Source organism: Grammomys surdaster, unplaced genomic scaffold, assembly GCF_004785775.1.
Source record: "Grammomys surdaster isolate TR1022 unplaced genomic scaffold, NIH_TR_1.0 312, whole genome shotgun sequence".
Taxonomy (NCBI): Eukaryota; Metazoa; Chordata; class Mammalia; order Rodentia; family Muridae; genus Grammomys; species Grammomys surdaster.
Window position 1 is genome coordinate 227065 of NW_021604731.1, and position 24166 is coordinate 251230.

Here is a 24166-nt window from a genome sequence, read left to right on the forward strand (position 1 = left end):
AGAAAGAAAGAAAGAAAGAAAGAAAGAAAGAAAGAAAGAAAGAAAGAGAAAGAAAAAAACACCTAAATCACCAGCCAAATACATCTTGCAGCCCAAATCTGGTTCACTGACGACTTTTGCAAATAAAGTTTTATTGGAACATAGCTAACAGTCCTCCATTTGCACATCGTCCTCTGCTTCCTTCATGTCATGCAGCAGACTTGTATTTAGAACTGAAACCACATGGGCCACAAACACCAAATAGAGCTGTGAGCGTTAAATAAATTATCACTTCTGTTTTGGACATTATCTCACCGTAGAGATAGGAAGGTGATTCTGAGTTTGCACATATGCTCAAAGACCTCTCCATTCAGTTCAGAAAGTGAGCCACATTTGAGAAAACTAAACAACTATTACAACATAAACAGTGGAGTGCTTTGTAACAGATCTGTATCCAGAGCATGGTGAGTGAGTACATGTAGCAACTTAAATGGGCAAGATGCTGCCGAGAGCTTTTCTTAAATGTTGTTTCTAGGTATGCCTTTTTGAGTGCTTCTGGAGACAATGAACACTGAATCTGTCGACTGATTAATGAAGACTTCCCATGCTAGTTGTAGGTAGCCCTCATCTATTCAGCGAAGGCCTGATTGGAATAAAAACACTAAGAAATAATTCTCCCTGTGGACTTGGACTCAGCCTGGCACTTACAACATTGACCTTTTTAGATCTGGATTTTTGAGCCTTATAATCCTTTAAGCCAATTTCTGTATTAGTTCTTCATTATTTATACAAACAAACAACATTCATGTAAATATTTACTTATTGCATGACAGACAACTTAAGACTATACATGATGCACACTATTTAGTCTTAGAAGGAAGCTTCAGTTTTCAGGAAAGTATTTCCACATTTACCAGAAATTTGGTTTGTAATACCTATATCAATGGCCAGGATGTTAATTTCTCTTTTTTTGGTTTTGTTTAAAAAAAAAACTATTAATAAAAGAATGTTAAAGACACTGCTAGCACCATGACACACTTTGTACCTATGCTCCATACTTCAAATTTTATATGTTTATTCTTTTGCCTGAGTTTTTTTCTGGTCACAAGAACATGCTTAATACACAGAGACAAGGCAGAATTAATACCCCATGGAGCAGCCAGCCAATAGAGTAGGGAATGCATAGACAAATACATGAATTTCCTCAGCCTTTGGGTAAGGCAATTCTGAGACATGTCCCATATGGCCTCTAAGAATCCCCAGTGGGACTGAGCCTGTTCTGGTTTGAATATGAAATATTTCCTGTCAGATTATTCAATGGATTCTTGTTCTCCAGTAAGTGGTGTTATTTGGGGAGATTGAGGAAACTAGAATATAGGGCCTATGTGGGGTAAATAAGTCAAAGATAAATAGGTATCTTTGAGGGTCTTCAGGCCCTTCTCTCCCTTTGACTCTTATCTACCATGAGAGGAGTAACCTCTGCATGTATGCTTCTGCTACCAGAATGTTCTTCCCTATTATGGGTCCAGAATAAATGCAGCCAAGTGACAACAGAATTGACCTTCTGAAACCACAAGCCAAAAAAAAAAAGTCCCTTAAAGTCTTTCCGCCCTTAAGCTGTTACAGTACACATTCGTTCTGAAAAAAAGATTCAAAAGTCTAATGCAGCGCCTCTGTTATCCAGAACTGCTCATTGCTTCACAGTAAATTCAATTCTTCCTCTTCCTTGTCTCATTTCTCCACCCCCTTCTCATCAATGCTTTCTAGGATTACATGTCCAACGAATTTTTGTATTCAAATCCTGTTTCAGGGTCCGGTCCTTCAAAGACTTAGGAAAGAATGCACAACTTCTTTGCGAAAAGTCTCATTCGTGTTGTTCATTAGTCATTCACCACCTCCTTTGGGTACCCTCATTAAATGCAGGCTCTGTGGCAAAGGTCCAAGGATCACGAAGCTAAATGAATGAATCCTCATCGTGAATGTACACAAAACCTGACAGGGCGGTTGTACAAGTGAGTCACAGATTATAATAAGATACAGTAAAGACTTCATTAACAGTGTGGGCCTGGTGCCATGATGTCACCCTATTTGCCTCAGGGGAAAATACCTGAAACATGTCAATGATTCTCAAGATAGGCTTCAATAACCTTTTCCCCAAGACACAGAAAGTGTCTTCGTATATCCATTTTAGCAGAGTTTTAAAGACCGCGTACTAAAAGCAGATAAAGGGCTTGTGGGAAGGAAAACTTTCTAGGCAAAAAGGAACACAAATAATGGCTTGAAGGGAAGAGGTTGCTTTGTATGTGACAAACTACACTAGACAGAACCTAGAGGAGAGAGACACGGTTTAAATGTGGCTTGCAGAGGGCCTTACAAATCTCGCTCGGGAGTCTAAGGATGTAAACTGGGAGGAACCTTCCTTTTCCTTTCTTTTTTTTCCTTACATGAATCAGAGCACAAAGTTATTCATTGTAGTTCAGTTGCCTGTTATGAATCTGCTGTCACTAAAGCCTTAGTGGATTAATCTTATTACCCTTTACAAAAGCATTACTGAGACTCAGTGTGACAACCGTTCACACTGTGTGTCAACAGAGCTAAGTAAGCTTTGTATGGTGACATATCTGCATAGTCACAGTTCTGTGGGAGGCTGAGGCACGATATCTGGTATCTTAGGCAATGTATTGACACTTCTATCTCAAGTAAATAAAGGGTTTAATCTTTAGTGAACATAAATATTAAAATACTTATACATCTGTCCTTCAGGTTATGAAATGATATTAAATTATATCTCAATTTTTTGTTTTCAAATGTGTTACAGTCATTCTTGTTCCTGAATAATGATGGCCTATGGCCAGACTGAAAGCACTTGTTCTTGACTCAGTGTTACCATTAGAAACTTTCTCCAGCCTAGAGTGAGTGCCACTCACCCAGGTATTCCGTTCCATAGTAAGAATACATCAGGGGAAATGGTTTTCTCTTCTTCGTAGCATACTGCTTCCCAGAGTCCAGAATTGCCTGGCATATTGCTTTAATTTGTGTTGGTGTCAATACCTGAATAAAGAAAGAAACCAAAAAGCCAATGTCAAAGCAGGACCTTTATCTCTGTCCCCTCAAATATTAAAAAAGCCAACAGTATATTGCCACAATCTTCTCCTACATGTAGACAACTTTATTTTGAAACTGCTTCTCCTTCTTTTAATTTAAGTTTATCTGCCCTCTTCAGAACACTTGCAACAGGCACCTTTGCTGTGATAGGTTGTTATAAAATGCCAAGCCTACCATGCTGATGTTCTATCATTAATCTCTGTCACTGGGACAAGAATTTGCCCAGGAAAGAACAAATGGCGAGGCTGATGGATCGTGTTAACAAACCCACTGCTCCTGATACAGAATATACTCCCGGTCTGGCCCAGACAGCAGGCCTTGAGTTTGAGGTGGTTAGGCTGTGCTTATAAAACCACATATCCATGACAAATTCAGAGCAGCCACTTGCATTCCCAGAATGAAAGCAAAGTCCAATTGTGCCAAGTCAAAAATCACTTAAACGTCAGAAGGCCTCTGAATAGAGAAAGGCTGACAGGCAAGGGCTTGGAGTCTTTCCCATTTTGTTGAAAGTGTCTATAATAAGTTTCAGGATTGGGGAGGACGATTTAAAGGTTCTCAAGCCTCCAAAGCATCGAGGAGTTGCTTAAGAATCTCCTCTGGTTCTCACTCTGTTCCCTCAGAGGCCAACTGGATGCTCCCTTTGGTTTTTATCCCCTGTCACCAGACTTCCTGTTAGGATGAAATACTTGCCCTCCTGCTGTCTTAGTTCTGGATCGTGCTAGACTATCAGACCGATGAGAGCAAAGATTGTGACATTTCATCATTTTGGATCCTTGACGACAAACACAGAAATTGAGACTGGGGGAAGAGGGGAATTTGATAACAGATAAGCAAGTTCTATGTGAAGTATAAAATAGAGTCCTTCCTCTCTTAACCCCCTTCTCCCTCCTTGCCTTCTTTCTGGGATCATTTCTTAAGCTCATACTCTGCTCCATGCAAGCTTACTGTAGGTGCTGGCACTAAGACAGTGGACATGATTGACATGGCATTTGCTCTGGGGACACTGAGCTTCTCAAATGGCAAATATGAATAGAAAAGAAGTGGTTAGGTTGACCTGGCAAAAAGATATCTACAGTCCAGCTTGATTGAGTCTAGGATCAGGAAAAAAAGCTCACTGATTTTTGGAGTCTCTCCCAAGGCATACACGTCTCATTTTTTTATATCTGTAATTAGACCAATTATATTTAAAATAATACACTGACGATTGAAGCTAGAACTTTCCTCTGTTTTGCCTAATACTAGGAAAGAAAAATACAATCCGGTTTCTTGGTTTGTCAAATCGAAGATTTATTTAGAAAAACAATTACTTCAAAAGAAAAGTGTTGTTAAGGGTGGCACACATCCTATAGTTCAAGCACTTGGGACACTGAGGCAGGAGAATCTCACGTTCAAGATTTGCCCAGCCTCAAAATATATTTAATGGGAAAAAAGTAAACTGTTCATTAATTTACCAATTAACATTTATTGAGTTACTCTTCTAGTAAGGCCTTCACTGGATATCATGGGGAAATTCATGAGAGCATGGGATATATTTTGCCCTATAGGGAATGTACTATCTGTTGACAGAGACAAGAGGCAGATACAACAAGTAAAGCTCACAAACCTAGAGATGGGAAGAAGCTGCTATTCAGCCTCACTAAGCTTTTACACCGTCCTCAGTTCCACTTTCTCAGAAGCAATTACATCATGGCTTTCAACTTCACTTTTCCTTTTATTGGCTGTTTGTCTTTGCCTCTTGATGGTATCGCTCTATTATTCCTACTGATGAAAACCCCATCCTCCTATGGATCGCCACTGCCACATCCACTCACACTCAGATCTTTCCTTAGCATATTTCCCCTAAATGACTTTCCAACTCTATATTTATGTAAGATGTATCCCACCCCTATTCATCTTCCATATGAAAACAGTCTCTGCTCTTTAGTTGGAGCAACTGATTTTACACTGAATCTTACTGCTTAAAGGTTGCATCATATTTCCTCTGGGGAAGGGGCTTCAAGACAGGGTTTCTTCTGCATTCCTGGTTGTCCTAGAACTCTCTCTATATAGACCAGAGTGTCCTCGAATTCATAGAGCTCAACTAATCAGGGTTCATAGAGGCTCACAGAGACTGAAGCAGCAATCACAGAGCCTATATAGGTCTGTGCTAGGTCCTCTGCATATATGTTATGGTTTCTAATAGTTTGGTGTTCTTCTGGAACTCCTGACAGCCTAGTCCTATTGCAACTTGTTATGGTGTGTTCCGGTGATATCCCTGGGAGGTCTGCTCCTTTCTGAAGGGAAACGTAGATATGGGAGGGAAGAGAGGTGGGAGACTGAGAGGAGTAGATGGAGAAGATAAATTGAAAAGAAAACAAGTCTTGCATCATTAACCTAAAGTCAGCCCTTCCATCCTGGTAAGATCCTTGGAGGGTTTGGACCTAATGGCATTCCATCCTGGTTCTATCCATCCTCTGTTTCCCTAGAAACAAATCTTGCTTCTTCCCTATCTACATGTCTTCTTGGTATTGATTCTGAGTCCATATGACAGACATTTTTTGTGTGTGTCTGTGTGGTAGAAAATGGCCACTGAATTTTCAGGGCTGCACTCAGCTGAATTACTAAATTACTACAATTTTTTCCTATTTGCTCTTCATATTCATAACTGAACACTGTCTTATTCTCTCCTCTGTTAAACATGTTTTCATGGTCTCCTGTTTGTTTTGCAGCCAAGGGGGGAGAAAATCAGCTTGTCCAGCGTATGGTGCCCCTCCCCCATTTTCCTCATCCCAAAGTTCAAAATAAGGAATGAATTTATAAAATATTCTTTCAAAACCTTGCTTGGTCATGCATCATGTCTGGGTGGTTTCTTCTTATCTCAGAGAAACACTGTGAAAAACAAAGAGAAGCTCGGTGCTTGTTCAGCTGGATAGAGAGTAGTTACGCACTCAGTTCTTTATCTCTGGGAACAGACAAGACCTACCCTTGAGTTTATTGATCAGCAAATAAAAACTGAAAATAGTTCTCCTTAAAAGTCTGCATGTGGGAAAGAATATGGAGAAAGAATGTGCCCCTCTCCCCCACCCCTTGAACAAACAGTACAGAAGCAAAGCAGGGGTGAGTCTTAAGGGTAAGGGCTGGGTCTGATTCTCTCTGTGCATCTGCTTTCTCAAACATCTCTTCCTGTTTGGAGCACTCAGGAAGGCGAACTTGCTTGCCCTTTGAGGAGATACCCTCAGGGTACACTCAGACATCCTCAGAGGAGGAAGTAGCATTTCCAGTGTGGAAAGTGACAGGAGGTTGCCTGTCCTTCAGCTCTTTCCTAAAACAAGCGTGATGCCTTCTTTTGTATTCTTAACACAGAGTGCCTAACACTGTGCTGGTACTTTGGATTAATTAGGCTTTATTTTTTCAACCTCCTTTGCCTATGGTGCCTTAAAATAAAGACATGGCAAAGATGCAGAAGCAGGTCTATGGTGGTTTGCTCTAAACAATTTCATTAGTGAAGTGATTCACTTCAGTGACCCTGTAACGTAGTCATATTAGGCTGGTCTCTGAGTATGAAGAGACGAAAGAGCAATAAAACAAACGGTATGTTTCTGAGTCCTGCCTGAAGGCTATGACTGAACCACATCCGTGCAGAGATGACCTTCATTAAGGAGACAAATCAAATGGAGTAGGCTCCAAGATGCTTTCCCTACACCACACTCTGTCCTGGCACGCAGCCCCTATGAAATAGCAATCTTTGCTAGCTATATCTCTTTGGACATCAGATACCACTGGCTTACCCCCCACATCAGCAGTAATTGGATTTCCAGATAGCAGCAGTGAAATCCTAGGCTTATCGGTGCAGTGAGGCATCCTACGCTATCAGATTCCTCTTTTGGACAATTTGAAATGCATATTGTAAAAGAAGTGAAGCTGTCAGCAATCACAGCTGATGCTGACAGTAACGTCAGGTGGTTAGAGATGGGCCCATGCACAAGCTGAGACTTAGAGGAAACAGGCAGGTGCTAAGAGAGAGGAGACTGGGTAAGCCACCGGAAGTGAGGCTGAAAAGAGGCTAGGGTGGGTTCACCAGCAGAAACAATGATGTGCAAAGAAACTTAGAGAAAGGTGGCTGGTCTCCAACGCTCATAATTCCTGACAGTTTAAGGAAATCCCCTTAAGGGCATCCTGCCAAGTTTTCATAGAGCACGCACATGTTCTCATCCATCCTCCCAGCTTGAGTTCCTTTAAAAAGCCTCAGGCTTGTTGTCTCTCCCTCCCCCAGCAACCCTAAGTGGAACAGCAATGGACATAAAGCAAGCTCTTTTTCTATTCACAACTCCATCCTCCAGTATCAGCCCTGCTGCCAATCAGTCTAAATCTCCTCAGACAAAACAAGAACGACGCCTGAATCTAAGACACATATTGGAGAGATGTCAGTCTTGCTCTGTTCTTGGATGCTGTCAAAGGCTCACTTGAAACATCTGATGTTTCATTTCAGATGTATCTGTTCCTCAATGTGTGATCTATAGAGCAGAAGTCGTGCCATCATTAAGAACCTTTAGAAATGCAGAATCCCAGGCTCCAGTCCAAAATCCACATGATCACAAACTGATTTTTAACAAGATCCCTAGGTGGCAAGCCATCACATAACGGCTTCAGAAGCACAAGCTTTAAAGTAAGATACTATCCGTGAACGCCTTAAAAGTCCCTGATACTAGATGAGGGCCCGATGATAGTGTATATTTAAATTGCATAAGTAGGACTTCCCCTATTTAGAAGCACTTTTTAAAATACTTTATTTTTTAAATTTTATGTGCATGAGTGTGTCCCTGAATATATTTCTCTTCTGTACCATGTGTAAGCAGTGCCAAAGGAGGCCAGGATCAGAATTGGATCCGCTGGGAGTGGACACTTGTGAACTGCCATGTGGGTTTTGGAATCAAAGCCTGGTCCCCCCTCCCCGCAACTGTAACTACTGTATCCTTGGCTTCCGTGTGAAGGAAAGGAAACTCACAAGTTTTTGCAGACAGGTCTCAAAGATACTGCATAGAGATCTTTATCAATTCCCTACAAAGCTCCTTCATAGTCTACTGCAGAAACCCATCAAATTGATAAGTTTTGATTTTATTATAGAGGGACTGCAAGAACTTTGTCTTAAACATTGCATGCCAGGAAACAGAAAACTGAATGTCAGCCTGGAATTCTTCATTTCCTACTTAGATATTTTGTGCTTTTGAGACACAGTCTCACTATGTAATCTTAGTTGACATGAACTCACTCTGTAGACCAGGCTGGTCTCAAACTCATAGAGATCTGCCTGCCTCTCCCTCTGGAGTGCAGGATTAAAGGAGTGTGCCCCTATGCCAGGCTCCTACCTATACTTTTTTTGTAAAAGTCAATCCTTAGGGGGAAAAAAAACAGGGCTGTTACAAACAGTAAGGATGTGTACCTCCTCTTTCCTGGTACTCAGGAACATGGCAGCTTCAAAGATTTCTCTCTTGTTACAGGATATGGTACCAGTAACAGAGATATCAACACATGGCATGTCTACACGACAGAGAACAAGACAATTCTGTGTTTCCAGTGGGTACCAGGGAAGAACAGAATAGCATCCTATTTCCCATTGTAAATTTTTTAAAAATTATCAGTCTAAACAATGTCAATTTAAAATGTTAGGGAGATTTTCTACAAGAACCATATTCACATGGTTTCACATGATTTATACTTTTGCTGTCTCAAGGGTTATAGTCTACTTGGGGTTCTCCGGGTTATTTGAAAAAGCCAGGCCTTTCTCTTTAGTGTGTGGATATTTATATAAGGTAGTGAGAAGACAGAAACTTGGGACAACAATGTATATAAAAGTCAACCTGAAGCTCTTGATAAATATGAAGATTCTACATCTCTTCGGTCTAGCGTAAGGCTGGGGTTCTCCATTTTTAACAACTGCCAGATGATAGGGAAGCTGGTGCCGTTGTCTGTGGACCACATCTGAAGTGAAAAGGATGATGGGAGCACAGAGGCCAGTTTTATTGCAGAGGGTTTCTCTTAGGAAAGGTGAGAAACTAGAATAAAGGAACTATAGGAAGTTTGAAAAATACAGTAAGGGAAGCAAGAGAGGGTGCCAAGCATAATGTTATATAATCATTAGATTACCCAAAAAGAGGACGCTATAATGGAGCATTGTCTATCAATATGCTACATGCAGGGAAAAAAAATGTCCAAATTGACAAACCCCAGTAGGGAGCTCTCCTAGCCAATGTGGCCAGGTTTGTTATTTTCTTAATTAGCCTCCAAATGGGGCATGTGTGCTGGTGCAGAATGAGCAAGTTCCTTCCATCTGGTTTTCCTGATGCTCCCTGACTATTATTATGCTGGGCAATGAGGAATGAGAGGCAGGTTGCTAGAGCAATGATTATTCTCCAGTCATTAAAGGAGCCCAGCAGGGAATTCCAGTTGTAAACATTTGGTCCAATACCATTTCACTGTTGTCTCTATTCCTTTCTCCTGGCAAGAAACTTGAACCAACAAAACACTGGAGGCCAGAAAAGAAAAACTGGTTTGACTTCAATTTTGTGGACCGCTGACTTTGATGACTCAGAGGTACTGGTCACCCAGTCAGGATCCAGTGTCTCTAGAGGACTCAGAGCTTGAAGGAAACGGGATCAAAACACCACACCTATCTCCTCAGTACAGTGCCGTCACTGGGGGAAATTTGAAAATTCTTTTTTGTTTTGTTTTGTTTTTTTATTTGGGGTTTTTGTTTTGTTTTTGTTTGAGGCAAGGTTTCTCTGTGTAGCTCTGAGTGCACTGGAACTCACTCTGTAGACCAGGCCAGCCTTGAATGCAAAGATCTGCCTGCCTCTGCATCCCTAGTACTGGGATTCAAGGCATGTGCCACCACTGTCTGGCCTTTTAAATTTGTAACGCCCTGACTTAAGGCCAGACTAACAGCATCATAGTTCCTGGGTAGGGAACTCCAGCATGTGTATATTGTTTACATTCTCCAAATAATTATAAAAGGTTAATGTTGGAACGTATTGCCATTACTGCAAAACATATAAAGATAAGATGAAAAAGAAGAAGAGGAAATGGAGACATAGGTATGAAGAAACAGCTTTTAGTGGGAGACAAACATGAATAGAAAAGAGACCCTGACATAAACATAGATGGATATGCTGGTCAGGCTAGAGATCCTCCAAACACTACCCAGTGTTCTGCTGGGAGTATACCACTTCTTGGAGGTTAATAAAGAAACAAAACACCGCAGACAGTGCACTGGACTAGGAATCAGGAGATCTTGGGCTTGATAACCAATGTTGGCATCATATTCGTGGTTAAGTGATCAAACTTCAGTCTCCTCTTTTGTAAAATATAGCAGTAAAGCTACAGTCTGTCTACTACATAAGTGTTCCTCCATTTTTTGGTGACTACTGGGCTTCCAAAAGTCAGGATCACACAATGTGGATGGAAAAAAGGTTCTGGGAACCTTTACTTTTACATTGATTAACTATTGGAAAATGACAGATTCTGGGAAAGAAGAAGCTATAATAGTCAGCTAAGTGTTCAGTAGTAAGCCTGCCAGGCTCTAAGGAATAGTTCCAAACACATAGTTGCACACACAGCCTGAGTGAAATTCTTCAGGGCACAAAATAAACCAAAAGTGAATGTTAGGGAGAGATTTTTCAGGAAAGGGGAGCTGACAGAGGGAGGAATGAAATCAGAAAGGCTGTAAGGAACCTGATCTGAATGTATTTCATAGATGTATGAAGTTGTCAAAACAGTTATTAATAAAAAGTTCCTACATATATATGAATAGAACCTGTTGAGTCCATTTTGTTGTCAGTGGGTATATGGCTTCAAGGATGACTACTCTGCATTGGACAACTACTAAGGTCTCATCCTTGGAAAAGGCTGATTATTTTCCTCTCCGCAGTCATTAGTTGCCTAGAGTTCTTTATATAAGCATGAGAACCTTTTGAAAAATTTCCCCTTCCACCTTAACATGCCCACTAATATTGCTACATATGCATGTATGTGTGTATGTATATAGATGTGTACCATGTCTATATTCAAATATATATCGTTGAGATACATATATATATATATATATACATATATGTGTATATGTATGTATATACATACACACACACAGAAAAAGATGCTATCAATTTGAGAGTGGGAAGCATGGGAGAAGGTCAAGAGATGGTAGCTGGGAGAAGCTAGAGAAAGGAAAGGGACGGGTAGTGATATAATTCTACTTTAATTAAAAACATTGAAACTTTTTGCCTAAAAATTGACAGTAAAGATTTTTGGGCAAAAGGGTATATCGTGTGACACACCAAGACACAACACAGTTTTCACAGCAAGATTTCTTTTGTGTGTTGTTGTTTTCTTTGTAGGGGGCAGGATGCAAGAGTTGAGGGCAGATATGGAGGGACAGGGAGATGAATGAGATTGGGGTATATGATGTAAAATTCACAAAGAACCAATAAAACATTAAGAGAAAATCTGTATAAGCTTGCTAAGGCACAGCTTTCTGGGCCAGACTGAGTAAGTGGCTGTGGAATGAGACCTGAGATACTGTATTTGTAGGAATATTTTGGATGATGGTGTTGCTGTTGCTAAGGAAATGTTCTCTGAGTAATTTTGTAGTAGATGACCACCTAAGGTCCATTGTCATTCTCTAAGGTATCAGAGAAGTCTGTTTTTTTAATATAATGAATACAGCTTAATGATACAAAAAAATTATGGTGTTGAAGCTAGCTAGCCCTGTTGACACAGACCTATAATCTCAACATTTCTGAAGTATCAACAAAAAGATCAGGAGTTAAGGACAGCCTTGGCTATGCAGTAAAATAAGGAAAACCTCTGCTACAGCCTCAAAACAAACAAACAAACAAACAAAACAAAAACAAAAAAAAACCCACCTCAACTGTGGTGGTGGTTTGAATATGCTTGGCCCAGGGAGTAGCACTACTAGAAAGTGTGGTCTTGTTGGAGGATGCTGGTTAGCTGTATCTAAGAAATGAGCAGTGACTAAGAAGAAACCACCATCATTGAGATGAAATCTTCTGGGAAGTGTTTTCTGAGAGCACAAAGAAGCTGTGTTCTAGAAAATAGACAAGGTTGAACTTCGAGCTGCAGCTGGACCTGATAATATCTAAGAGTCACCCAGGTGGTTTTAAAGGCATGAAGGGGTCATGGAGAGCAGCTGAGGCTTAGTACTCTGAGAGGCCAGGGAAGGACATTGGTGAAGGTGGCACTTCAGTTGCAATTAACAGCCCAGGACTGAAACAGTCATGCGAAGAGTTGAGGCTTGGCACCATGAAGGAAGCTTATGAGAGGCTATTAGTGAAGCCTAGTTGCAGTGGAAGATCCCAGCATATTGGAGATGTCAGTACCATGGGATGATCACCAAGAATAGCAGCATCAGTGGAGTGAAGTCAACCAGAGCATAGAGTGCTACAGAGGGTAGAGCTGAAGAAATTACCCAAGCTCTTTTGAGAAGGCTAGAAGATTGTGTGTGCATCCCAGATATTGGAACAAGAAGCTGTGAAACTGAAGTTGCCTTGGAGGCCCCAGGGTGTTAAAGATGCCAGAGCCATGGGATACCTGCCAAGGAAAGATGCTAACAGGAAGTAGAAGCAGCCAAACAGAAGGAATTTTATTGCAGTCAACAAAAATGAAAGGAGTTGGAGATCTGAAGAGAGATTTGACATTGGACCTATGGACGAAGAGTTTGGAGTTTGCCCAGATGGTTTTCTGTCTCGATTTGGTCCAGTATTTCCTCACTGTGACATTTTGGAATGGTAATGTACAACCTACATGATGTTGTAGGTATGTAATCTGCTTTTTGATTTGATTTCTTAAAGGATTACAGATTAGAGATTGCATGAGTCTCAGAAGAGACTTTGAACTTTGTACTTTTAACATTGTTGAGACTGCTATAGACTATGGGGACTTTGGAAGTTAGACTAACTGTATTTTGTATTATGCTATGACTAGGTATGGTTCCCATACACTCATGTGTTTGAATAAGTCTATAGGGGCCAGGGAGTGGAATGTGGTGGTTTGAATATGCTTGGCCCAGGGAGTGGAAGTTCTAGAGGGTGTGGCCTTGTTGGAGTATGTGTGACCCTGTTGAAGGAAGTGTGTTACTGTGGGGGTAGATTTCTACAGAGCCTCCCCCTAGGTGCCTGAAAGGCAGTCTTCTCCTAGCAGCCTTTAGATCAAGATGTAGAATTCCAGCTCCTCCCATGCCATGCCTACCTGGATGCTGCTGTGCTCCCTCCTTGATGATAATGGACTGAACGTCAGAACCTGTAAGCCAGACCCAATTGAATATTTTAATTAAATGTTTATAAGAGATGCTATGGTTATGGTGTATATTTATAGCGATGGAAACCCTAACTTACACACTCAACAAAACCCCAAACAAAACAAAGACAAAAACATAAACATGGAGTTCAGAGTTAGACCAAAACCTGGATCCTAAACATAGATTTACTACATGCTAGTAGTGTGGATTTAGGCTGATTACACATTTATTATTGATTGATTGATTGACCTATGAAGTATCCCTTAAAGAAGCCTTTATATGAAAGGACTGGTGTTTCTATTTTGAAATCCTTGGAAAAATTGGGAAGTGAAGCTTGCTTAGAAGAAGTAGGTCAGGGGAGGGGGGAGCACTTGTATTTAGGGGCTGTTTCTTCTCCTAGGCAACTTTCTATCTCTAAGCTTTCTGTATGCTCCTCCCAGGCTCCACGCAGGTAACAGGAGAGCTAGCTGCTCAATCATACACTAAAAACTGAAACATGAGTCAAAATAAATATCTTTTCCTTATATGATGTACAGTCAGATATTTCAACACATTAGTGAGAGTGTGACATACTGAAACCAGAGAAATGCGATTGTTGCTATAAGGAAACATAACCAGGCTTATTTAAAACATTTTTTTCAGAGGCCTTTAGAACTGGTAGGAGCCCAGAAGGTTAGTCGTTATGGGATGAAGGTGATACACTTGACATCAAGCCTGACAACCTGAGTTTGATTCCCCTACATGTTGGAAGGAAGAGAGCTGACTCTCCCAAGTTGCCCTCTGGCCTTCCATGCTTTGGCAAGGACATACTTCTATCTGGCCCCTCCAAAGAGAAAGGAATAAAATGTAATAAAAATGTTTTAAAGCCAAACACTTTGCCTCAGAGAAACAACAAAGATACCTTAAGGACATTTCGTGAATTAGCTTAATCCTACCCACTGCAGGCTGAAGGGTCTGAAAGAATATTCATTTGAAAGACTGCCTTAAAAAGGAGTTGGGGAGGGCCCTCCCATGGGGCTTCCTAGAGAGGTCCTGTCTAATATTCAACAATGTAGCCACTATGAAACCACTCCAGCCATGCTCAAATGGAGCCAAGCTAAACTCAAGCTGGTGCCATACCTCTCAGTAACCAATTTTCTCCGACTCAGCCTAAACCCCTAAACTTTTGAGCACTGGTAACTAGCTAGGGGCTCAAATTTCAATGTATAACCCAAAGCGAACCTTTTAGACTCATACCAATATCATTAAGCATAAATGTTAAGTTGGTCATTGCATGCTAGATTCTCCCCATAAGCCATTGTTACATGAATATGTCACTGTAGTGTTCTTAAACCATGGTCCATCTTTTCAAGTATCTGATGGGCACATGATACAGTGCTAGGGAGATTAGAAATATAATATGGGTCCTACCTTCTTCCCACCTGCAATGAAGAGAGCAACTTTGTTCTGCCTTGTTCTTCTGCTCTACCACAATCTCAGAAACAACAAAGCCAGCAACTGTGGGCCAAAACCCCCAAAGCAAAAAGCCAGAATGAATTCTTGCTGTTTAGTTGGGGACCTTGCAATAGCAGGAAGAATTCTAATTAACACACCATTTAGGCTTCAGTTTTCTCCCTTGCCAAGAAGAATTTATAATAAAGCCTAGCTCACAGACTTGTTAAGATTCTACCAAAGACACATGCTATGTGGTTCCTGGCATGAAACACATGAAAGCCACATGGAAACTACCAAAATGAGGAATCCAAGATCCAACCGTGATTCATCTCACCCTCTCCAGCAACATAAGCTTCAGAGGATTTCTCACAAAATAACCCTGCTGCTGCCCACTCCCCATACCTTCTCTCTCATCCAAGCCACACTTATGGGATGCCAGCATCCCTAAGTTGTTGCAACCTGTAAGTCATTATGATCCTTCATATCTATATTTACTCTATTTCTTCATAACCAGAGACTTCTCTGCCACTCTTTTTCTAAAACCTCATTCTCTCGTCTTTAACAATACCTCTCAGGTTCATCTGCTTTCTACAAAAGATTTTGTCACTACCTAAATAACTAAACAAACCAAACAATCACTCTGGACCTGAGTTTATTCATTTGAATGAAAAAAATAAGCAATTATAGAAAGGTGATCATTAATACGTGATTCAACGCTTTGTGACAGATATTGACAACCCTGTATTTATAGGCTTAGTTTTAGAATGTGGATGTGATGGTATGTTGCCGTTATTTAATTTCTTAGAGTAGGCATAAAGTCATACACTAGACATTTTATTTCAATAAGAAGCCTATATTGTTATGTACTTCCTTTCTTATAAAACACTTAACGGACTAGAATACTTTTTTAAATATCTATTTACTTTGAGTGTAATAAGAAATCAGTTTACAGACATCAGTTCCCTCCGACCACGTGGGCTCCCAGGATCACACCCATTAGGCATGGTTGGCAGCAGGTGCCTTTACACGCTGAGCCATTTCGCTGTGTCTACAATTGTACATAAGTTGCTTGACTATCTGGATTCTTCAGTCATCAAAGATCCCTAAAATAACTGGCTACAATGGGGTAAGGTGAACTTTGTGTCACTGTGATAAAATACCTAGCAAAAACAATGTATGTTTTGGCAAAGATTTATTTGAGCTCATCAATGCAGAATGTTCAGTCCATAGTCCTCAACTCCATTGATTTTGGACTCACAGTAAGGCAGAACATGGTTATGGGAGCATGTGTCAAAGAAGGTTATGGAAGCATGTGTCAAAGAAGGTGCGTTGATTATGTTTTTGTCAACTAACTTGAAACAATCTCAAGTCATCTGAGAAGGAATCTCAATTAAGCAAATGCCCCCCCATCAGATTGGCCTGCAAGCAAGCCTGTTGGGCTTAATTTTAATTGATGATTAATGGGGAAGGTCCCAGCCCATTTTAGGCAGTGCCATTCTTGGGCAGATGTTCCTGGGGTGTATAAGAAAGCAAACTTATAGGCTGGAAAGATGGATTAGCAATTAAGAAAGCACTTACTATTCTTCTAGGGGAACCAAATTTATTTCCCAGCACCTATATGGTAATTCACAACTATCTGTAACTCTAGTCACAGAAGATTTGATACCCGACTCTGGTCTCCTCAAGTATCAGGCATATATGAGGTACACAGACATAATTGTAGGCAAGACACTCATATACATAAAAGAAATAAAATTTAGAAACAAGAAATCAAATTGAGGGAGTCAGGAAGAGCAAGCTAGTAAATACAGTCCTCTCCGGTCTCCGTCTCAGTTCCTGCCTCCAGGTTCCTGTCCTGCTTGAGTTTCTGTCCTGACTTCCCTAGGTAATGAACTGTGATGATGGTATGAAAGTCAAGTAAACCTTTTCCTCCCCAAGTTGCTTTTTGTCATGGTGCTCTAATCACATCAAGAGTGTTCAGGCTATACGTAGGTTATTTATCCAACAGTAGACAGAAAGCAGAGGAGGAGGGAGGAAAGGACTGTGGCCAGCGATATCCTTCAAAAGCATACCTCTCAGGAGTCTACTTTCTCAAGCTATGCTTTAACTCCTAAACTCTCCAGCATCTCTCCAAACAGTTTCACCAGCTAAGAACCAAGATGTCAATACATAGGCCCATGGATGATATTTTGCATTAAAACCCTAGTAATATCGTTAAACTTGACACCTAGTGCATATTGCACACTAGGTCCGGCCCTGTAGGCCATTGTTAAATGAGAATGTCATTGCAGCATTCTCAAGCCATGGCCTATCTTTTCAAGCAAAGGCACCTGCTGTCAAGCAAGCCAAATGAGTTTGATTCTGAGGTCCTACATGGTAGGAGAGAACAGATTTCTGTAAGTTGTCGAAGCTAAAGCTATTGGATGAAAGGAGAGGATAAACAAAGAAGGGCACTATGTTTGGAAAATTGTAACTTCAGGTGATTTAGAATACCATCAGATGATGAGCACATGATAGTGTGCTGAAGAGTTAGAAATACAGAGATAGGTGGTTGTTTAATACTCATATAAACAAATGAAGCCTTTCCTGTCTGAAAGGGCTAATTCTCGTCTGTATTTGTGACTTCCTCTTCGGGTTCCATTTGCAGCATTCATTCACATCTTGTGCCTTGATAAGCAAATTCCAATTTTGTGAAGATGACATCATGTTCAGCTCTAAGTGATATATATAATATACCTAGTATATAATCTTAGCTGAACATTACAATCCCATTGTTCCTTGAAAGAAACACAATATTCTGTATGTCTAGGGTTAGCAATGTGTAAATCTGCAGGAACTGGTTTTTTTGCATTTTTTTCATAATAGATAAAAATAAAATGGATGAAGTTGACTATTATGACTTTCATTTTTGCACTATTGCTGTTTTGAGTAGTATATGAGGTCTGGTGGAGAGACATGTATTCTGCATCTGGGGCAATTTGCATGTGTGTGAAGAGCAAATATTAAAGAAAATTATGAGGGATAGAGGAAAATGGGGGGGGGGCTTGTGAACATCATTACAGCATGTGTAGCAGAACGAGGACCACCCAACTTCAGACTCCTGTTATGAGAGATTTAATCTCTTTTGAAAAGTCATTCTTCATAGAGTTATTTACAAACTTGTCAACTGGGTAGCCACTTGCCAATCTAACACTGCAAACATTCATTCATCTCCCTGTAAAGCGATTTGCCTATGTATATATCTGTTTATGGAAAATAATATACTGCTGGAGATTTTTAATGTTGGGCCAACTGCCTAAGCAGGCAAATTCAAGTGCTATGTCCAGTGTGGTCTGCAATGTAATAAACTTTTCTCATTAAGTGTTATCCTAGAGCTCAGGGACAAGTAACGGAAAATAAACTGTCACATTTGCTACCTCTATCCTAGATGATGCCTCCAATGTGCCATCAGGACAGTTGATCTTCAAATCCCCAAGACTCCCTTGGTAAGCAGAGGAAGCCCTTGGCAGCCACAGCAACAACTGCTCTGGAGCACTTATCTCCTTTCTGAGGACTTTAATGTTCTCTCAACTGAAGTGACTGTGTTATGTATTGCCTACTCTTGACACCTTAGAGGACTATTCATGAAAATGATTCTTGATGAACAATACTTGAAAATTTTGCAGCATTTAGAAGCTATTCTTCCTCCTAGAGGCTTTCCACAGGAGTAGCTAAAAGAGTTGCTTTTGTTCATAAGATTGGAAATTGGGGAGGGAAAGTGAAGGGTCTTTTGAACTGTTTAGCTCCTTATTACTTTCCCCTGTTACCTTAAAATACGTTTGAATGAGTGTGCTTCTCAGGAATAAGATATGCAGTGTGATACAGAGGTGACTTGGTCATGAATGGTACCTCTGCATGTGAAAAGCTAAAGCTATTGGCTAGGAGGGAAGGATAAAGGAAGAGGGTAACTGTGGTTGGAAAATCAGAACTCCAGACTTAGTCATTATATTACCCTCAACAACTTATTTAATCTTTCTGATTTCATTGTCCTTATGTATAAATCAAGGCAGCTGAGATATCGACTTCTCTTTGTTCTTTTCTTGGTTATAACAATACCTAAGTAAGGTATTAAAGAGAAACCATCCTTTTTGCCCATATCCAAAGCAATTTTGTTGTGTTGACATAGTTTTCAATAGTTTAAAAGACAAATTAGCAAATGCAATAGGTTTCTAACTTGGTAAGTGAAAAGCCAAAGTAATCATAGCAAAGAACATTTTAAAGCATGGAGAAAGATCCATTACCTGCAGCATGGAAGGAGAGTTATTTCTAAAATGATCCCTTTGGAACAGAGGAAGTATTAGCATTTTATTCACCAGGGAAGCTATAGTTATTCATACACGGCAGGCACCCTTCTGAGCATATTCAGTTAAGAGCTGTACTTTTGAACATGCTTAGTTTAAAGTCATAGCTGAAGAAGGAGAAATGCCAGTCCTATTTTTGTACACATTTATCTCAAGGTCATAGAAGACGTATTTGAAAGGTTAATGATAGCTAGGAACACTTGTTGATCTTCTTAGCTTGTATCATTAAAATGGTGGACAGGAGCCCATCTGAGCATGCTCAGAACTTTTATCATGAAGTTTTAATAAACAGATAGAAAAGATACTTTGAAGGTAAGTTTAATGCGAGAGCTTTGCCTAAAAGGTGTCTTTCTGGCTTAGCAGCTTATAAAATGATTCTGGTCCCATTTTCCCCCTGATTTCCTTTAAGAAAAAGCTTTACTAAGAGATCTTTAGAAAAGCTAGATTTTAAATTTTAGATAGAATTATTTTTTATGTAAATGATATATTGATAAAGGAAATTGGAGGTACCCTGAAAATGAAGATTTGATAAAGGGACCCGCTAGCACCAATGTCTGATGGAGTGGAGGGTTGGCTAGGTGGCCCTTAGTCATAATGGACAGAAACATTTCTGAGGCTAGTTGTAGTTTTAATTTTATGCCTCTGAGGAAGAAGGGGGAACAGAAAACTTCAGGAGAAGCTCACTTCTATGACTGAAGAGGAAAGAAGAGTAAATAAAGACTTTCACTCTTTTAAGAGCAAGAAATTTCTCCAAAAGGAATCCTTAGATTGAGCTTTGACAAAATCCGAATGGTTAGTATTGAATAAAGGACACAAGCAGGTACCTGGTCCTCAGAAAGGTAAGAGCAAGCAGCTATGAAATATAGCTAGTACTAAGCAAAGGAGGGTTTACAACCTTGTAAGTAGGTACTTAATTGTCCTTGTCTTAGACAAAGTCTTATTGTGTAAATATTTATGGAGTCCTAGTATGGCTCACTAGAACAATGAGCATAAAGGGAGAAAAATCTTTGCTACCATGGAGATCTAGTGGACAGCCTAAATAAACTCACATCCTGTTCCGTATTCTATCCCATCAATGTGTCTTATTTTGCCAGTCTCCAAAAAGAAGTACTGTTTTAACAGGGCTGTTTTTACAAAGTCAGTAAATGTAGAGTGTCTCACCATATGCTGTTCATGAAAAAGTTTAACAGGAAAAGAAACCCATTATGTGGCTAGTAAGCCAGTGCCAATTTAACTAAGACCAGGTAATGGTAGGACCAAACACCTTTCACAAATCCACTTGTGATGCTGGAGCCACATATCCTGATTCCCAAGACTTTGTCTGGCAAATCTACTGCCATTTATTCTTGCAAATAACACAGGTGGCTGCAACAGGGAGCACAGGTTAGTATCATGTGGTTCACGTAGCTTGATGGGATTTATACTGGGTCACATACTAGACTCTTAATTATAGGCTTAATGATAGGTACCCTCCGGATAAATTTGCCTCATTAGCTGTCCTGCAAAAATATTACTGACCCTGATCATTTACCAGCTTTTAAATAAACAAAAGTATGCCACTTCATGATAATACAGAGAGGAACCTCATGCTTAATATGTAAAGGGTACAGGTATGCTAAAATGAAAACAGTTTAAGAAAAGTCTTTACAAATTAACTCTCCCAATTTATTCTAAGAAGCAATAACTAAGACAAAATTTACCTAGGTATGTGAATGTGCTTAAGTAGATTTGCACATAATATATATAATACAATATTTATAATTCAGACTTCTACTACAGTACATTGGTGTACACAGGAAATAAATGCTTAAGTTCGCCCATACTGAAATGTTAATAGTAGTACTTACTTAGTTACCCTGAGCTCAATCCCCAGAAACAAAAATGCTGATGGTACAAAGCAGCTTTATTCATAATAATTAAAATTTAGAAACCTCACTATCCATCTGATAACAGATGAATAAATTATGGCATAGACATATATGAACAGATCCTACACACATGTTGAGCAAATAGAGGGCAGAACACTGCTTTACTTTTTGTATCTGTTTGTATGTAGTGAGGGAGAAGAGCCCTTTCTAGATTAGCAGAAACACTCTGTGTTTCTGTTTGGTTGTTTGGTTTTGGCTTTTTGAGACAGAGTCCCTGGCTGTACTGTAACTCACTCTGTAGACCATGCTAGCCTCAAACTCAGAGATCTGTCTGCTTCTGCCTCCCCAAGCAAATTTTGATACAGATCACCTATATATGAATTAGGTGGTTAAGTCATTGGGCTACATTTTAAGATACTTTAATATATTTTGTTATACATAAATTTTACCTCAATTTTAAACAAGTAAAAAATAGGTCACTCTATTGGATAGTATATCCATCAAATAGTACAACACATTTTTACCATTTTGGCTGTCTATTAATACGCTTTGTCTGACTGTTAAAGTCCTTTGGCTATTAACCAGTAGGAGGCACCTTCACTAGCTGTCTGGAAGAAGAGCCTTCCTATACCTTTGTGTGGGATAGCAGAAGTCATGCTTCCTCCTAAGTAGATGAATTATATTTAAACAAAAAATCACTTAAGAGCTACTGTGGCATGGGTCATGGCTTAGTGACCAACCAACCCATGGAGGTAGGATTTCACTTCCTTTGTCCTACTGGCTGTCATATATGGTGTAACCTTGTAACTACTCAAGGGCTGCACGACTATCTAGAAAGAAACTTGGAAAGCTCATGGAACCTGAGGGCAGTCAGGTCTAAGAAGGAACTATTATTGGACCGAGAGAATTACCAAGCTGAAGACAGAGCTTTCTCTTAGTAACACTGCCTCTCCTTTTCCCTTTAATACAAGCTGATCTCCTACTACACCATGGTATACATTTGTATGTCACACACATACACACACACACACACACACACACACACACACCACAACACACAATGAACAAAAAAGGAGAAAATGAAAAACTCTGACAGTTAGTGGCTCAATCACGTAACAGATCATTTTTCTTACACAAGTCTAAAGCAACCAACTTTATTCAATGACTTGAGGTATCAGAGCCAGGATGACGCAACTCTCTCTTTCTTCCTTCATTTGAACCCATGGGCACAAAATGGCTGCTATGGCACCAGACACTGTGTGCATCTATCCAAAGCCAAAAGAAACAGAGAAAGGTCACTGATATGATACTAGAAGTTTTGCTTAACATGGCCATCCATGTTGAAGGTTAAAGATGAGAAACTCAAGTAACGATCAGAGAACTACCATGCCATTCAAGACCTGGGTCCCTTCAGTAAGGCAATGGAAAATGGAGGTCTGCTAGGTTGCAACATGTCTGTGAGCAAACTGAATTCTAGGAATCCATATTATCTGGAAACTTGATATCTATTCATGATCACCCCTGAACAGAAGTGATAAAAGGCACATTGAATTCTTTTAAAAATTCCTTGAAGGATGGTGATCATCTATGGGGAAAGAGGGGAAGAGAGAGGGCTAGGAGTGACAATGGAGATCACGGTGGGAAATTCCTGGAACTAGCTGGAGGCCTGGGACAGGGGAGGATATGGGGAATCAATGGGGGTGACCCTAGTTGAGATTCCTACCAGAGGGGAACATAGAGACTGAAGTGGCCACCTACTGTAGCCAGACAGGACTTTTAGTGGAGTAATAAGGACATCAACTCACCCACAAACCTTCAACGCAAAATTTGTCCTGCCTACAAGGTGTACAGAGATAAAGATGGGACAGTACTGAGGGAATGGCTAAACAATGACTGGCCCACCCCACCCATGTGAGAGAGCCAACCCCTGACACTATTAACGACAGTCTGCTATGCTTGCAGACAGGAACCTAGCATAACTGTCTTCTGAGAGGCTTCATCCAGCAGTGGATGGAAACAGATGCAGAGACCCACAACCAACCATGAGGTGGAGCTTGGGGAGTCTTGTGGAAGAGTGGAGACTGAAGTGAGCAAGCCAGAGGGGTGAAGGACACCACAAGAAGACCCACAGAGTCAACTAACCTGGGCCCATGTGGGCGCACACAGCCTGGGCCACCAACCAGGGAGCATGCAGGAGCTGGATCTACACCCTTTATACATTTGTAGCAAATGTGCAGCTTGGTCTTCACGCGGGTCCCCTAACAAGTGGAGCAGGAGCTGTCTCTGAGTCTTTTCCCTGTCATTGGATCCCCTTTCCCTACCTGGACTGCCTGGTTGAGCCTCAGTGGAAGAGGATGTGCCTAGTCCTGCTGGGATGAGATGCCGCAGGGTGGAGTGGTGCCCAAGGGGGGATGGGATTTTCCCTTCTCTGAGAACAAGGAGAGGGGATAATAGGGGAGGGATTTGTGAGAGTGAGACTGGGGCGAGAGAAAGGGGGGCTGTGATTGGGATGTAAAACAAATAAAAATAAATAAACTACTGAAAAATATCATTGCTTCTTACACAACAGTAAGCTGCTACCTACTGAATTTAGTATTCTACCACCTATGATGTTTCAGCTACATTTTGCATTGCATTTTCAGAAGCTGTGGAGAAGGTACCGGTCAAGTCTTATTTCTCAGCTTCCAGCATAGCTAAGCAGTATACAAATACCTTTTCTACCAAAGTGACAAAGAATTCCAGGATACATGCAAAAAGGATGCTTCAGTTTCTCTAAATATGCTGTCATTTCAGAAATACCTAATGATAATTATTTCAACAAATGAAGATAAATAGTATTTCCTTTTCCTTTTGAACAGTTCGAAACAGATGAAGAAGACAAAGGGAGGATGTTTTAATTCACCAACTAACCAACTACAGTCTGCCTTTACCTTTAAGAAGAGTGGGTGGTAGAAAACAGAGATGGCTCAGTGGATAAAGATGCCTGCTGCCAACCCAATGACCTCATCTCAGTCCCCAGGACACATGATTGAAAGAGAGAGCTAACTCTAGCGAGTCACCCTTTCACCTCCACTAATGCACTGTGGCACTCCTGTGCACGCATGCTCATGCACACGCATGCCTTCCCTCCCTCCCTCCCTCCCTCCCTCCCT

General features: G+C 40.5%; 1 protein-coding gene across 1 annotated transcript in view; it reads right to left on the minus strand.

The window, feature by feature from the left end:
* Lancl3 (LanC like 3) overlaps positions 1-24166 on the minus strand; it is a 103119-nt gene that overhangs the window by 14781 nt on the left and 64172 nt on the right. The window contains exon 2 of the mRNA XM_028777612.1: positions 2907-3030. Within this exon, the coding sequence (XP_028633445.1) occupies positions 2907-3030 (124 nt within the window). The remainder of the gene's footprint in view (positions 1-2906; positions 3031-24166) is intronic.